Genomic DNA, 15,628 nt, shown 5'->3' with positions numbered 1-15,628 from the left:
TTTATTCTATATTTTTTCTCTTAATATTGAGAGTCATACTTCTCTCACTCTTTCCTTTTCCTTTTCAACTTTATCCGCAATCCAATCCAAAATAGTGTGGAAGCTACTATTTTGTCACCTATCTTACATTCGTATTGCAACTTAAATGCCCATCATTCCCAACAAAAAATACTTCCTGAACATGTGTATAAAAAGTTACAGAACCAAAGCTCGGAAAAATATACACGTCACGTTTAGCAGTAATATTTTGTAGCCAATTGAAAAGGGAATATGGAAGCTGCATTTTCCTGACATGTCTGCCTGTTTTGTTCAGCGTCAACAACTCAAGAATTTCTTATTACCTTATGATGTTTTACTTGCTAACTCGGCAGAATCACATACTTCTTGGGGGCTATCTGGTTTAACTTTTATTTTTACTGGATTTCCAAGCATCGATTTATCTTCCATTCTAGCAATTTCTAAAGCTTTTGTACAAACTGGAAAACTATGATCATCCCAGAACTCCAAAATCACACCAGAACCTAAGCATCTTCTTCCCTCATAAAAGGCCGCAAACTGCCCAGCTGCCAGGCCTTGATCATCTTCAAATATGCGGACAACTGCAGAGTGACCTTGGCCATCTCCTTCCACTTCCATTTGTAAGTTACAATCGTAGAATCCAGGACCATGTCTCACCTGAAAAGGTCAAGATACCATAACATAACTCAGTACTACAAAAATGAGAAACTGTTTTAAATAACAGGAAAGAGAAATTGATCTTCAAGTAATTCACCTTGCACTGTAGCTGACTTGTCTGGCCTGGGGGCACCTCACTAAGCCATTTAAAAGAGCCAACACGGAATACACGCCTCCTTTTGTCAAAGGAAAAGTAATTTCTTGAGACAAAAACTACATTGTTTTTAACATCCTTCTCGACAACATACCTGCATAAGATAAAAAAAATGGGATGAATTTCTTTTTTTTTTAATACAAGCCCAAATTTGACATCTGGACAGGAATGCATTGAAAGATTTCTTTTTTTTTTTCAAATTATTCAATGTGGAGAAAATAGTCGAAGTAATGATAGAAAAAATTGAACAACGCAAATCGTATTAATAACCTAATATTTCTGCGCCTACAACGTGAATATATCTTCAATACAAAATGAATTTTGTGATTACATGATTGGAAACTTATCACATAAATACAACTAATGTCAGAAAGAAATACGGAGATAACAAACCATGGACCTCCAGGTAGTCGTAGACCCTGACGCTGACCAATAGTATAAAACCAGAATCCTCGATGTTTGCCAAGGAAATCTCCTGTCTCAGCCTCCAGTATGATACCTTCTCTTTCCCCAATATGTCTTGCAACAAATTCACTGAATCTTATCTATAACTCAAAAAAAGTGAACAGAAACAAGAAATCAAATTTCTACACTAGCTTCCAAACAAAAATATGGCATCATTGATTTTCTAAAAAAGAAAATTAAAGAATGGTTATCATAATTCATACGGACATTGCCAAAGTATCATTTCATTTATATTTTAATCTTTCACTTTTAGAACCTCTAAAAGCTCAAGAGTTATTTGTAAATACATCTCATCACCATGAAATAGATATGATGTAAGGAGCTGTTCACTGCACATACCTTGCCCAAAAAGCATATTCCTTGGGAATCCTTTCTATCCTTATTTGGTAAATCAAATTTTGTCGCAAGCCTGCGAACTTCATCCTGCAGATGGTGTGGCAGTAGAAGACAATTAGATTAATATTTCTTCAAAACAACATGCCTAGAGAAAAAGATAACGTGATAGCTTTTATTTCGCTTCAAAAGTGCATCTAAATATCAACCTACAATTAAGGGCACTAAAAAACCTATTTAATAAATATATTCAGAAAATTTCATGCTCAAATTCTTATGGCAGCCATCATATAAAAAAGGATAGCAATTGTCTTTTAAAGCCGCAAGATGGAAAAAACTTCGTAGAGGCAAGATAATTTGTTGGCCTGTCAAATGGTTACTGAAGTGCAGCATTCAAATTTAAATCCTAAACAACAATTAAAGGCACACAAATTAATAAATATATTCTGACTGCCTACTGCCTGAATTCTGAAGATAGACATCAAAAAAGTGATTGAATTGCATACAAATTTAAACGCAATTCAAGCATTGAAAATGATTCAAATTCACAACAGACCTTGGGAATACAACCAAGTGGAAAGAGAAGTTGCTTCAGCTGGGATTGTGAAAGGTGTGAAAGGAAGTATGTTTGATCCTTTACCTAAAATTACAAAAGCACATTAAGATCTGATAGAATGTGATCTGCAGAGTATAGAAAAAAAAATTGCAGAGAAACAAACTTGCATACAGAGTGTAAAGAGAGAATGAAAATAATTCTTGATATTTTTCAAAGGGTTCAACAAGTACATTATATATAGGCAACAACTAGTCAGGTGCGTAATACAGGCACAGACCAAAAGTAGTGTAACTGAAAATTGGTACAGATTGAATAACAAACTACCAAATCAGATTCTAACAGGACCAAAAACTTATCAGAAACTTATATACACTAACAAGATCTAACAGTATGTATTTTCCGGCATAATAAATGGGAAAGGAGAGAAATATGCAAAACTTAATACTGATCATTGAAGATTCTTCCGACAGCGCTCAAAGTACACAAATATATCACCTGCATATAATAATAGACAAACAGAATCAAGATTCATGAGTACCGTGTCTTGTGATAGTTCAAGAACAGAAGGCTCATTCATGCCATCAGCACATGGGTGGATAACATTTGCATAATGCCCAGAGGCAACATAGTCAAAGCCCATGCCACCAATAGCGTCCAAGAATGCACCTAACAAAACAGTATTTTATCAATGAAACAGAAACAAAGTACGTGAAACATACTACCACAAGATCAGATTGGGCTTATTGCATAAGACTGAATGTATACCAAACTTTATTCTTGTATTGCAAAGAACATCGGGGTTCGGAGTTCGGCCACTACTATACTCTTCAATGAGGTAAGAAACCTGATATACAAGTAAGTAATAGTCAAACAACGAGGCAGAAATACCTACACTATTGCAACTTACATTTTAGGCTTCTCTAGAAAAACTTATTCATAGGCACTTGCAAAAGAAAAGAATAAGGTAAAATGAATTACTTCTTCCATCAGTTAAAATTAATTAAGCTATTAATTAATTTATAGAAATTCTCGCATTTAACTGTTCTATAAGCTTATTATAAGTTATACACGAACTAATTTTATGTTAAAGGAAAAACAAATAGCTTACAATTATAAGTTATACGGATCATAGAAGATTCCCATTAAACGGAAAGTGAATAAATATTGAACAAAAATAGCTGAATCGATCCAGCATACCACATTGTTCCAGTATTCATCAGTTAAATGAACCACTTCTAACGGTACATCAACCTGCAAATAGAAACACAAACACCATATGCACTTCCATTACTAATGTTCTGATCAGCAAAATACACAACAAAGGCGTTGATAAGAAAACGACCTGACTACAAACAGCTTTGGCATACTTCAAATCCTCTTCCCAGGGGCACTCAGACCAAAAGTTCTCGAAATCTTCCTACAAAAAACCACGCGTGAGAAAGCAACAGCCGCAAAATCGATTACGCAATTCAATTTGAAACGCGAAGAATGAAGGCGTACTTGGAACCATATCTTGAGGTAGAAAGCGGTGCAGGAATGGCCGGCGGCGTGGAGCAGCCGGAGAGCGACGCTGCTATCGACGCCTCCGCTAACGAGAACCGCGACTCGGAGCGGCGAACTCTGCGGCATGGAGCAGCGAAGGTAGCGGTTCAAGTCGGCGGAGAGAGGAAGCGAGGTGTGTGCAACGGCGGAAGAAGAAGTTCGACATAAAAGCCTGAAGGTGCGACATGGAGGCCTAGGGTTCAGAGTGTGGAACTGTTGCTGTTTGTATGCAAAGGTAGTTAGTGGCAGAGAAGCCATTGGCTTCCAATTCCATCGCACGGCCACCCTCAACATCATTCACTCATCACACCTCATCCGTTCAGCGTGTGCGTGTTATCAGAATAAAACATTTCAGAAACACAGTTGCTGGGAACTATGTTTTTTTTTCTTCCTATTTTCTTTATTTTGTTTGAATTCTGAAGAATTTTGTGTAGTCTTCTTTCTAATAAATTTTTTATTTATTTCATTGTTCGCTTTGATGAAATATCAAATATGCTCTTATCGAAGCTTTGGGAAATACATTTTTGCTAATAATTATAATAAGTGATTTTCAGTTGAATTTTATACAATTTTCCATCTAATTTAATTAATTTTAATCAAATGATGTTATATTGAATATATTTTTCATTTGCATCCAATTCAAATCAATCAATTGAATTGATTGGATTGAATAATCAATATAAGTTATTATATTTCGACAAAAAGTATTTAAAAGTAAATAATATTATTTCATTTCTATAAATTAACAATAATACCTATAACTATCTCGATATTGAGAAGTAAAATTAAAAAATTATAAATAATATGGAATTACATATTATTACACCGTAGTAGTTTAGAACGAGTAAGTGTTTGAAATAATGAAACTTGGTTATTTTATTATTAAAAAGTGTTAAATATAAATAGAAATCTAATAAACGAGTCTAATTAGTTATAAACATTTTATCTTTCTAAGAACTGTTTCTAAAATCTTCTTTATCTTTTCTCTAAGTTGTTGACTTTTGTAATCATGTGTTCAACGATCAAAGTGTAATCATGTGTTCAACAATCAGAGATCGCTAGGGGGATCCCTGCGACACGCTCTACATGTCTGTTTGATCAATCTCTAAAACATAGTGAGTTGATTTTCTGTTATTTTCTCTGGTTTTGTCTAAATCTCTTTGCATGCAGATGATTCTAGACCGCATGTGTCTTCTGAGTTCTCCTTATGTTTTTTCCACTGATTAGTGATTCTATTGATGCACTATGATCATGTTCTTGTTGTTCTTATGGAGAGTTAGGGACTTTGTCGGGTTGTGAGGTGTATTGAAACTCTCTGTGAACTGTTTGTATAATATCTCAAGTAAGGAAAGTTAATATCTATCATGTTTCACAAACATGTTAGGAATGTTATTATGTGATTATTTTGTAATTGACTGATGTTGATATATAAACTGGATTGTGATGTTTGAAAATAATAAATACTTAGGTTTTATCTGTTGATCGAAAATAATTGTATGTTATATAGGTGTAATTGGATGCAATTGGTGTGAATATTTTGATATAATTAATTGATACTCGAATGGTCTCTCTATAGGTTTTGGGGTTGTAAGGATTTGTTGAATAAGTATAATTTTGCTTAAATCAGTTTCTGTAGAATTGTGCAAATTTGCTTACTCGTTGGGCGAGCCTACTCGCTAAGCAAATAAGTTGATCTGCATGATTATACAGAACACTGATCTACAAAATTATGCAGATTCACAAACTCGTTGGGTGATTTTCCAAGTTAGAAATTTCAGACATGGACCAGTGGCTGGGCGAGTGTTACTCATTGGACGAATTTCCAAGTTAGGAAATTTCAAACCTGTACCAGTGGTTGGGCAAGTGCTACTAGTTGGGCGAACAAAGGCCAATGGCTGGGAATTGCTACTAATTGGGCGAGTAAGTACGGACTTTAAACTTGTATTCTTAAGTGATTTGAATGGTATTTTTGTGGTTATAAAAACTTTTTAATTATTATGAATGATGAGTATATGATATGAGATTGTTTATATGAGACTGAGTTGAGATTGGTTAATGCTAACCCAAGGAGGATTAGTAATGATTGTGGTAGTGTATGCATTGAGGTATGGATTATCTTGGCAGTTATCCTAACTCTCTAATAACCATTCAAATTCTTAAGTAGAGAGGAATGTGGTATGTGGTGAGAGGAGCAAAAGGTCATAGCCTAAGATTTTTTTCTTGATCGTAGGTGTTAACGGACTAACCTTGTATGTGGTAGAGTTTTACCCTGTATCTATCGCTATGCAGAACATGAGATGCCACTACAAATGCACAGCTGCCTGAATTCAATCTCAATGCATGAATCTGGATTAATTGAGTCTTAGATTATCAAATTGTGTTAAACTAATTGATTATTTGTGCCTGTTGTATGTTATTGATTATAGAATGATTTATGTTTTCTTTTTAAATCACTAGCTTACCCTTTTTTTTTGTCTCTTTTGTTTTTTAGTGTCTGTTATTTCGTGCCATGATCATCTGATCGGTGTGAGCAGTTGAAGATCTTGTAGCTAGCCCCGTGCAGGGAAGAGTAGAAAATGTTGCACAGTAGAGTTTCTATGAAAATTCTAGTGTTTTTGGTTTAGACTTGTGTTTTCTCTTTTGAAAACTCTAGTGCAAGTTGTGTACATAAATTGTATAACATTTTATCTAATTTTTGTGGGATGACTGTAACACACTATTTATATTTTGGATTTTATGCTTTGAACTATCATATATACAATGTTTTGTTTGATGGTTTAGACTATTAAATGAGATATTAGTTCATTTTGATCATATTATCTTATTTTATTAAAATTAACATTTAATATTTATATAATTTTAGTTCTATACTATTAGTTTGATTTAATATTTACATAACTTTTGTTTTATATTGTTAATATTCAATTGTAACTTTTTCAATGATTAATCGGTGCTATACACAAATATCAGTTAACACATAAAATTAAAGAGATTTTTTTCTTCTTCTATTGTCAAAGTGAGCCAACCCGGCTCACACGGGTTGGCTCATCACGAGTCAGGTTGAAAATGAGTGAACCCAACCTGACTCACTTTATGGTGAGTCAGAAATTTTGCAACCCGGCTCAACCCACCACGGGTTGGTGGGTTAAGTGGGTTGGTTCACCAACCCACATAAAAAAATTATTTATGTATTTATTTTTAAGTATTCAAATATTTAAATAATTTTTTAAAAAAATCCATGAGATGACAATCACAATAAAATCAAGAACCAATGTTTTCATCATGTCCACCACCAATATATGATGAATTGTTTCCAAGAAAGTGTCAATATAGTTCAAGAAAACATGGCTAATATTACACATTTTCTGTCACGCTATTCAATAAAGCATTCAAACTATTCAAATATTATTGAGTAACATTCTAACATTTAAAGATATGAAATTGTGAACTTATATAATTAGAAGTAATAAATAATTATTACAAAAATTAAAAAACATTGTAAAAAAATGCTAGTGGGTTAAGTGAACTGGGTTGAGTTCAATCCACTTTTAAAAAAGTTAAATTTTTCTCAACCTAACCCGACTCAAACCCGTGACGAGTCGGGTTGACTCACGGATTGAAACTCGTTTTTACATCTCTATTTCTAACCTCAGGTCCCTTCTTTTAAAAGCAATATCTTTATTGTTTTATTAATTATATCTATCAATCATACGTCTAATAATAAAAATAGTTAATTGAAAGATATAATATTTTTTTATATGACATTATATGTTACCTGATTAAAAAAAAATTATTAGACCTTATAATTATCTATTTTCATAAACTCTTGATAATTGTAGGGAGATATGTTATAATTCACTCAGGTTACTTATTAGTTATTATAAGTTAAGTAATAAAATTACAATATACATATTTATTTATTTTTCATTAAAAATCATAGTAGACGTTATTTTTAATATATAATTATAAATAATATTACAATAAAATCCATAACAAATAAATATTAAATAATATTCCAAGAGATTTCCTCCAAATCACTCTGTATTTTCAACTTCAAAATGTCATTCTTTTACTGCATAAATTTTCAATAACAATATAATACATAGGACTAGGTCATGATTTTTAAAGAAGGGAAATACTATCTTATTTGCATTAAATCATGTTTTATCTTTTTATTCAATAAAAAAAATAGCAAACAAGCTTTCTCGAATCCAGATAAAATATATCTAGTTTCTTTAAAATTTTCAATAAATTATCAGTTTAAATTTCATACTATTAACTAAATTTTTGTTTTTTTGAATTATCTATTTATGAATGAAAAATGATAGTAAATATTATAACGATAAGTTCCACGTTATCATTTATCTAAAAATAATTTCAAATATTCCTTTGAAATTAATATCACAAAAATACAAGAAAAGGTTTCAAATACTCCTATGATTTTTTAAGATATTATCATAAAAATACAAAAAACCATATTTACATAATAAATTAAATTTTAAAAGTATTTATGACATATTATACTCTAATCAAATTCTTGAAGTAATTATTAAAAGATATATAATTCTATCATTATTTAGGATCAGATAATACCATAAAAAAAGGTTGGGCTGATACTTATGTAAATTTAAACTGGGCCGGGTTGGGCCCGTTTCCCAGTGCAACCGACATTGTGCCACCTTCTCCAAAATAAAACCCTCGTTCAACCTTATGTATATGTTTGAGACTGTGTGCAGCCTCCAACCAAAACAGAGTCTTGAAGATCGGTGGCATAGCCGCAACACTTTGGGTGGCGCATACAATACAAACCCTACAAGCGAACGTGTTTTAGGGTAAGTCTGTTCTTGCTAAGTATTCGTCACCCGCGTATCGCCCCGTTTTCCATGCACTGCCTTGTTGATTTCTCAGGATTGTTCATGGGGTCTCGGGTTTAAATGTTCGATTGAGTTTATTATGTGTTATTGTTTTGGTTTATTAAGATTCATTTTGGGCTGTTATTATATGTTCTAAATTTGAATGTGTTCATCTAAATTATATAATGGTATATTCAGCATATATTTACATGCAGTGTTGCTTTCTGAATGAAAATTGATGTTTGCATTACCGTGTCTGGTTTAACTTTTGTAGCCCCTTTTTGGTCCAACGATTTTTTTTTTTGTAATTTTGTTATACTTTTTGTGTGGCAGGAAGGTTGATAGGGTGCGATGGTTCAGTATAATTTTAAGAAGATTACTGTGGTGCCAAATGGGAAGGATTTCGTTGATATCATCCTCTCACGTACCCAGCGGCAGACACCGACTGTTGTGCACAAGGGATATGCAATTTCGCGGCTCCGCCAATTCTACATGCGCAAGGTGAAGTACACTCAGCAGAATTTTTATGATAAGCTCTCTACCATAATTGATGAGTTCCCCCGGCTTGATGATATTCATCCTTTCTATGGGGATCTCCTCCATGTGCTCTACAACAAAGACCATTACAAGCTTGCACTTGGACAAATCAACACTGCTAGGAATCTTATCAGTAAGATTGCCAAAGACTATGTGAAATTGCTGAAGTATGGTGACTCACTGTATCGGTGCAAGTGTCTTAAGGTGGCTGCTCTTGGCCGCATGTGCACTGTGATCAAGAGGATTGGACCGAGTTTGGCTTATCTAGAACAAGTCAGACAGCACATGGCTAGGCTCCCTTCGATTGATCCTAATACAAGGACTGTCTTGATCTGTGGATATCCAAATGTTGGGAAAAGCTCTTTTATTAACAAAATTACAAGAGCTGATGTCGATGTCCAGCCCTATGCTTTCACTACAAAGTCTCTCTTTGTAGGTCACACAGATTATAAATACCTGAGGTACCAAGTAATTGATACACCAGGGATTCTGGACAGGCCTTTTGAGGATCGTAATATTATTGAGATGTGCAGTATCACTGCTCTAGCACATTTGAGAGCTGCAATATTGTTTTTCTTGGATATTTCTGGTTCTTGTGGCTACAGTATTGCTCAGCAAGCCGCTCTGTTTCACAGCATTAAGTCCTTGTTCATGAACAAGCCACTGATCATAGTTTGCAACAAGACTGACTTGCAACCGCTGGATGGGATACCGGAGGAAGATATGAAGCTGGTCATGGAGATGAAAGCTGAAGCCATGAAGACTATAGTTGGTCAAGGAGGTGAGGCAACAAATGACGACGGTGTATTGTTGACCATGAGCACTTTGACCGAAGATGGGGTAATTGCTGTAAAAAATGCAGCATGTGAAAGGTTATTGAATCAGAGGGTAGAAATAAAGATGAAATCAAAGAAAATTAATGACTGCTTGAATAGGTTTCATGTTGCACTACCAAAGCCTCGTGACCAGAAGGAACGACCATCATGTATTCCTGCAGCAGTTTTAGAAGCTAGAGCTAAGGAAGCAGCTGAGAAGGAAAAGAGAAAAACTGAAAAGGATCTGGAGGATGAGAATGGTGGGGCTGGTGTATACTCAATGAATTTGAGAAAGAGTTACATTTTAGCCAATGATGAATGGAAAGAGGATATACTGCCTGAAATCTTGGATGGACACAATGTTTATGATTTCATTGATCCTGATATTCTGCATAGGGTTGAAGAGTTGGAAAGAGAAGAAGGGATGAGAGAGGCAGAAGCTGAGGATGATGATTTTGAGATTGATGGATCTGAGTTGACTCCTGAACAGCAAGAAGCTTTAGCTGTGATTAGGAAAAAGAAAAGCTTGCTCATCCAGCAGCACAGGATTAAAAAGAGCAATGCGGAGAGTAGGCCAACTGTTCCTAGAAAGTTTGACAAGGACAAGCAGTTCACGTCAGAGAGAATGGGAAGACAGTTGTCATCTTTGGGGCTTGATCCCACTTTGGCAATTAAGAGAATGCGCAGCAGATCTGTCTCTACAAGAGGACGGAAAAGGGAGAGATCACCTGAAAGAAATGCAAATGGCCGAGATGGTATGGACATTGATGGAGATACACCTAGCAAAAAACAACGACTGAGTAGATCACTGTCACGGTCTAGGTCACTGTCACGCCCACCACATGAAGTTGTGCCTGGTGAAGGCTTCAAGGATTCTGCTCAAAAGGTCAAGGCAATTAAACTTGCAAAGAAATCTGTCAAGAAGAGAAACAAGGATGCCCGTCGCGGAGAAGCTGATAGAGTCATACCTACTCTGAAGCCCAAGCACTTGTATTCTGGGAAGCGCTCCAGTGGCAAAACTGATAGACGCTAGGACTGGTATGTTTTTGCTTGTGCATCTTGCCTTATTTGTGACGTTTGAAGTTTCGGTAATTGCTCGTGTTTCAAGCCCTTGTATGATGATTTTTGTCTCTGATGAGTACTCACCTTTTTTTATTGATTCATGGGAATTGAATTGTAGCTGATTTTTCTAGCTAGACATTTCAGATTGACCTAATTATAGATGTACAAGTTTTGTTGTTTTTTTATATGATTAATTTCAGTATTCATATCTCACATAAATTTTTGTTTTCTGCAGGGGATGCATTTTTCTGCAATTTAGAGGGGCATTTGTTGGCATTTTTCTGCAGCTGCCTAAAGTTTTGTTGTTTCATTTATTGGTTTTCGTTGGAGTTTAAGGTGCCATGATGGCAACTGAGTTAAGTTTACTTTATACCGTCTGTCTCATTTTATTATTATTGTTATTGAACTTGCTATTCTGTAAGTTGCAGCATTATAGCTTCTTTTGTTGTTATTTATTTGGTTTAATTTTGGAGACATCTATGAAAGAGTTTTGTTTCATATGCTTCAACGTGCTGCTATTGGAAGGTTTCTTCTATTTTATTGAGTCGTTCATCTAAAGTTTCCTATATGTGGCTTATTCCGTTCTAGTCTTGCACAGGACTAGAAACTAGTACAAAAAAGATTCTTTGATACCCCTTTCTTGGATCTAATTGACTCCATCAAAATTTGGAATGACGAGTGCTACATTATTTGTTGAGTCTTATTCAAATTCGAGGGAGTGAATTTTTTTATTTTTTAATTTGTTATACCCATTTTTAATGTACCACTTATGTTCTTGACGTTTAATTCTTCAACATAATCTGCATGTTTTTGAGATATTGTAGGAGTAATCGTCTCATAGAGCTCTTTGGGTTGCTTGTCTATGAGCATTTATCTCTTGTCATTATTTCGGTTGAATAATTGAGATGATTTTGATAACCAAGTATAATAAAAAAGTGAGTTTTTTTTTTTCAAGTTTTTTTTTCTTATAAATTATAAACAAAAATAATATTTATATATTTTATTTAAAATAAATAAAAAATAGTTTTCAATTTATCACTCTTCAACTACCTTTATTTTTATATTTCTGTCTTTTCTTTGTGTATTTTATTTTCACCAACCAATAGAAAAGTGAAAAAATAAAGTATCGCTTTGTGACATTTTTATGGAAACATATTTTTAAGACAATTAAATTAAAAGGAATAAATGAAAATAATTTTAATGTATTAGGAACACGTATTTAATGTAACTAAATTTATATTAAAATTTGACGTTAACGCTATAAAACTAAAAATTTGAACTGCCAACATGGTGAAATGAAGCTCTAGACGGACTCAGGTGATTTGCAGCTCCTGATGGAAAAGGGGCTTTTATGAATATTATAAGAACCCTAACTTATTAAAATATTTTCAAAATAAAGCCTTATTTCATTTGGTGTGTCAACAGCAGTTTAAAGGATGAAAGAGAGAAAAAAAAGACTCCTCATGTAAAAACACGAGCTTGTATATATTTTTTATAATAACAAATATTTATAATTAAAAAGATAATTATAAAAAATAATTACTAAAATTTATGTCGTTATAAAAAACTTTATGCATATAAAATAGTTTTTTTCTTTTTATAATGTAGTTATATAAGAGAACACGTCAAATTTTCTATCAACAAATAGTTGAATCACTATGTTTTGATGTATTAATGAGTGAAAGAATGGGTAAATAAGTAACAATCCACATTATTACTTATATATAGATACTATGACAAATACATATGGATTATTGACTACAATTTTTTGCTCCAAGGTAAGAGAAGTATGCTTGGATTTAAATTGTGCATACCATTTGGTGACTTTTAGTGTTGTAATAGTCTTATGTTCAAACTTTATTCACACATTAAAATAGTCAATTGGATTTAGTGAAATATCATATGGTTTTTAAATTTTAGTAAAAATTTGTAAACTTGGTTTTTGTGAGAGTTTATTAATTTGGGCTGAACTATTCATATACTTGGCAGAAAATTTTAATTTAATGCTCAACTAATAACTTTTATGTCTAAACAAATTATTTTAAGAAAAATTTTGATATAATTCATCATCGAAGTAATTTGGTATTCGTACCAATTAACCAGTACATATTATATAAGGAAAAAAAAAAAAATCTCAATGGAGTTGCTTTCTCTTATTATTTTTTTTCGCTCATGTTCTTTCTTAACAATAATAATTTGATTTAGTAAACAGCTTTGGTATTTATGCGAAATTTGAGATTATTTTAGCTATATTTAATTTAACATTTTCTTTTTAAATTTGTAAGGCAATAGTATTTTAAAACATTTACCATCATATAAAAAAATATTCAACCAGTCACAGTAAGTTAACTAAAACTAAATTGAAAAACTTATTAAGAAAATTGACTCATTTTGATAAGGATCCAAAGAATAAATATTTAGAAATATGAAATACCCTTGATAACTTTTTATTACTTAAAAATTTGTATGCAATAAATTATTTTATACAATAATTTTCTCTTGCCATAAAAGTTTTTCACATTTTCTTTCCCGTGACATTAATTAATATATACTTGTTGGTCATGGAAAATGGTTTAGAATATTTTATTATTATTAAAAAAATTATTATAACACTCTTTAGTATTAAGTCAGACTAATTCAACCTAAATAAGATGTATATAAGTCAGACTTATTAGATAATTTGAATCTCACTCCCCTTGTACTATTGTATAATGAATGGGACTTACATAAACGGACTCAACTTAAAAAAGAGACACAGACTAAGCCTAAAAAAATACTTGTTACCATTACTGTCATAATAATTAGAATAATAATTATTATTAATATTAGCCATATTCTATTTTAGAATTATTTTTAATATATGTACTGATTTTTTTTCTTTAAGCATAAATCCATATCATAGTATTTTATAGAAAAAATTATCATTACGCAAAATAAAATTTTGAAGAAATTATTAACGGTTGCGTCGGGAATAATCCAAGTGTAAGTTAAAGTTTCATATCGGATAGAAAAAATAAAATTAAATAATTTGAAAGCTTAAAGATCCATAACTCTATTATTTTAAGTGTTTTGGGTTAGAAAGTGATTGTCAGATGTCTAATATGTGTAACATAAATATTATATATATAGAATCACAATCTCCCAATAAATATAATTTCATATGAAAAAAAAGATATAAACCTATATGTATTCCTATTTCTGGATGAAGAAGGTCCCTTTATGAAAAAAATAAGGTTAAATATATTTGTGATCTCTTAAATTTTAGTGAAAATTGGAATTAATCTTTTTTCGAAACTTTAAACCAATATAATCCTCCATCTTTAAAAACTAGGTAGATTTAGTCCTCTTTAAAAAATTTTGTTAAATTTATTTAACATTTTAAACGCGTTTCTGGATATTATTTGAATTGTTTATATCATTTAACTCATTCTCACTTTAATATTAGTTAAAATACGTATTTGAAACGTCAAATCAACTTGAAAAAATATTGTTATAAAGACTAAATATACACATTTTAAACTTGAGAAACTATATTAGTCTAAAGTTTCGAAAAGGAAATATTTTCGATTTTCACTAAAAATTAAACGACCAAAAACATATTTAACCCAAAAAAATATATAGACCCATCTATTCTTATTTATGGAGAAAAAAGGTTTGTTAACATATGAAAAATAATACTAGAATTGTAAAAAGTTAAAATAAACATTTTTTCTTCTTCAAACAACAGTAGATATATCTATCTTGAGGAACCAAGGTGAATTTGAATTTCTCCTAAAACTTGTTGAACTACCATTATAAACAGCACATAGCTAAATGAATTAGAAAATAAAAACGAGTAGAAAGTAGTGCAATGCATTACTTATGCAGGTGGATTAGTTATACTGTGTGGAATGGTATCTAAGAGCAGCACTCATGAGTTTGATATTGATTATTCATAATCGACACCTACCATCATCTTGTTTTTGTTTGTAGCTGCGTGTTACGAGAATCATGTATCCTAAGAAAACATTCCCCGTATCATGTTCCACTGCCTTAGGAGATAGCTATAGTCCGTTACTCATCTGGTGGTTGCACTTTCTTAATTTATTGCTAGGGTTTTAATGCCATGTTTGTTGTTGGTAGGACCCTCCCTCTCATCTAACTAAAGTCATGCTTGCTTATTTATGAGGTAATCAACATCAACACTGTGCAATAACTCATGCAGTACTCTCAAAGCATGGAAAACCTCAACCCTTCAAATTTCTCATTTCTCAACTTCTGTCACCATTTTTACCTATCTAGATACTCTATCTCTACGTAACTATGTGAACCATATTCAAACACCGATTAAGACATCACGTTCTTGCTTCTTTCTCTGCTCCTTCTCTACTTTCATTAATCATATACTTTTCTACACTTTTTTTTTCCTTCATTAAGAATGCATTTCGAAGCAACTTGAAAATGGGTCTTATGATGTGATTTAGTGTGAGGGTTTTGCGATCTGTGGACACGAACCCTCGCGCATATTCTCTACACCCTGCTGCAGCACTATTATGCTTAAACTGCGATTAATCATTATATTATTTGAAGTCAAAGCAATATGATGTGTTGTTAACGACATAAATTGGAACTGTGAGGTGGACAAATTGATGTCTTT

The 15,628-nt window shown here is 32.5% G+C and overlaps 2 protein-coding genes across 3 annotated transcripts; one reads left to right on the top strand and one right to left on the bottom strand.

Annotated features, from left to right (window-relative positions):
* Positions 1–4,114, bottom strand: LOC114168325 (tRNA-specific 2-thiouridylase MnmA). Of its 2 annotated transcripts, none has more exons than XM_028053099.1 (10): positions 3,684–4,114; positions 3,526–3,600; positions 3,381–3,434; positions 2,949–3,027; positions 2,722–2,849; positions 2,184–2,267; positions 1,634–1,717; positions 1,223–1,374; positions 773–923; positions 1–675 (listed from the first exon to the last, which is right to left on the bottom strand). In XM_028053099.1, the coding sequence occupies exons 1-10, from the start codon at positions 4,020–4,022 to the stop codon at positions 343–345; spliced, it is 1,479 nt and encodes a 492-aa protein (XP_027908900.1). In that variant the 5' UTR covers positions 4,023–4,114; the 3' UTR covers positions 1–342. The 2 variants fall into 2 exon arrangements, with proteins under 2 accessions (XP_027908900.1, XP_027908901.1); XM_028053100.1 differs by having other exon boundaries at positions 3,526–3,596; positions 3,684–3,798.
* Positions 4,115–8,428: 4,314 nt separating this feature from the next.
* LOC114169184 (nucleolar GTP-binding protein 1-like) lies at positions 8,429–11,527 on the top strand. Its single transcript, XM_028054223.1, has 3 exons — positions 8,429–8,557; positions 8,912–10,968; positions 11,228–11,527. Exon 2 carries the CDS (start codon positions 8,930–8,932, stop codon positions 10,961–10,963), a length of 2,034 nt encoding a protein of 677 aa, XP_027910024.1. The 5' UTR covers positions 8,429–8,557; positions 8,912–8,929; the 3' UTR covers positions 10,964–10,968; positions 11,228–11,527.
* Positions 11,528–15,628: the final 4,101 nt, after the last annotated feature.

Source organism: Vigna unguiculata, chromosome 11, assembly GCF_004118075.2.
Source record: "Vigna unguiculata cultivar IT97K-499-35 chromosome 11, ASM411807v1, whole genome shotgun sequence".
Classification (NCBI taxonomy): domain Eukaryota; kingdom Viridiplantae; phylum Streptophyta; class Magnoliopsida; order Fabales; family Fabaceae; genus Vigna; species Vigna unguiculata.
This window is presented reverse-complemented; position numbering and strand designations above follow the sequence as displayed.

What these genes read in the sequence shown, in the direction of transcription:
- LOC114168325 (XM_028053099.1), bottom strand. Translation starts at nt 4,022, where the DNA reads ATGATGTTGAGGGTGGCCGTGCGATGGAATTGGAAGCCAATGGCTTCT. An exon ending in CACTTGGTTGTATTCCCAAG is followed by an intron (nt 1,718 to 2,183) that starts GTCTGTTGTGAA and finishes CACCATCTGCAG; the next exon opens with GATGAAGTTCGCAGGCTTGC. An exon ending in GAATATGCTTTTTGGGCAAG is followed by an intron (nt 1,375 to 1,633) that starts GTATGTGCAGTG and finishes TTTGAGTTATAG; the next exon opens with ATAAGATTCAGTGAATTTGT.
- LOC114169184 (XM_028054223.1), top strand. Translation starts at nt 8,930, where the DNA reads ATGGTTCAGTATAATTTTAAGAAGATTACTGTGGTGCCAAATGGGAAG.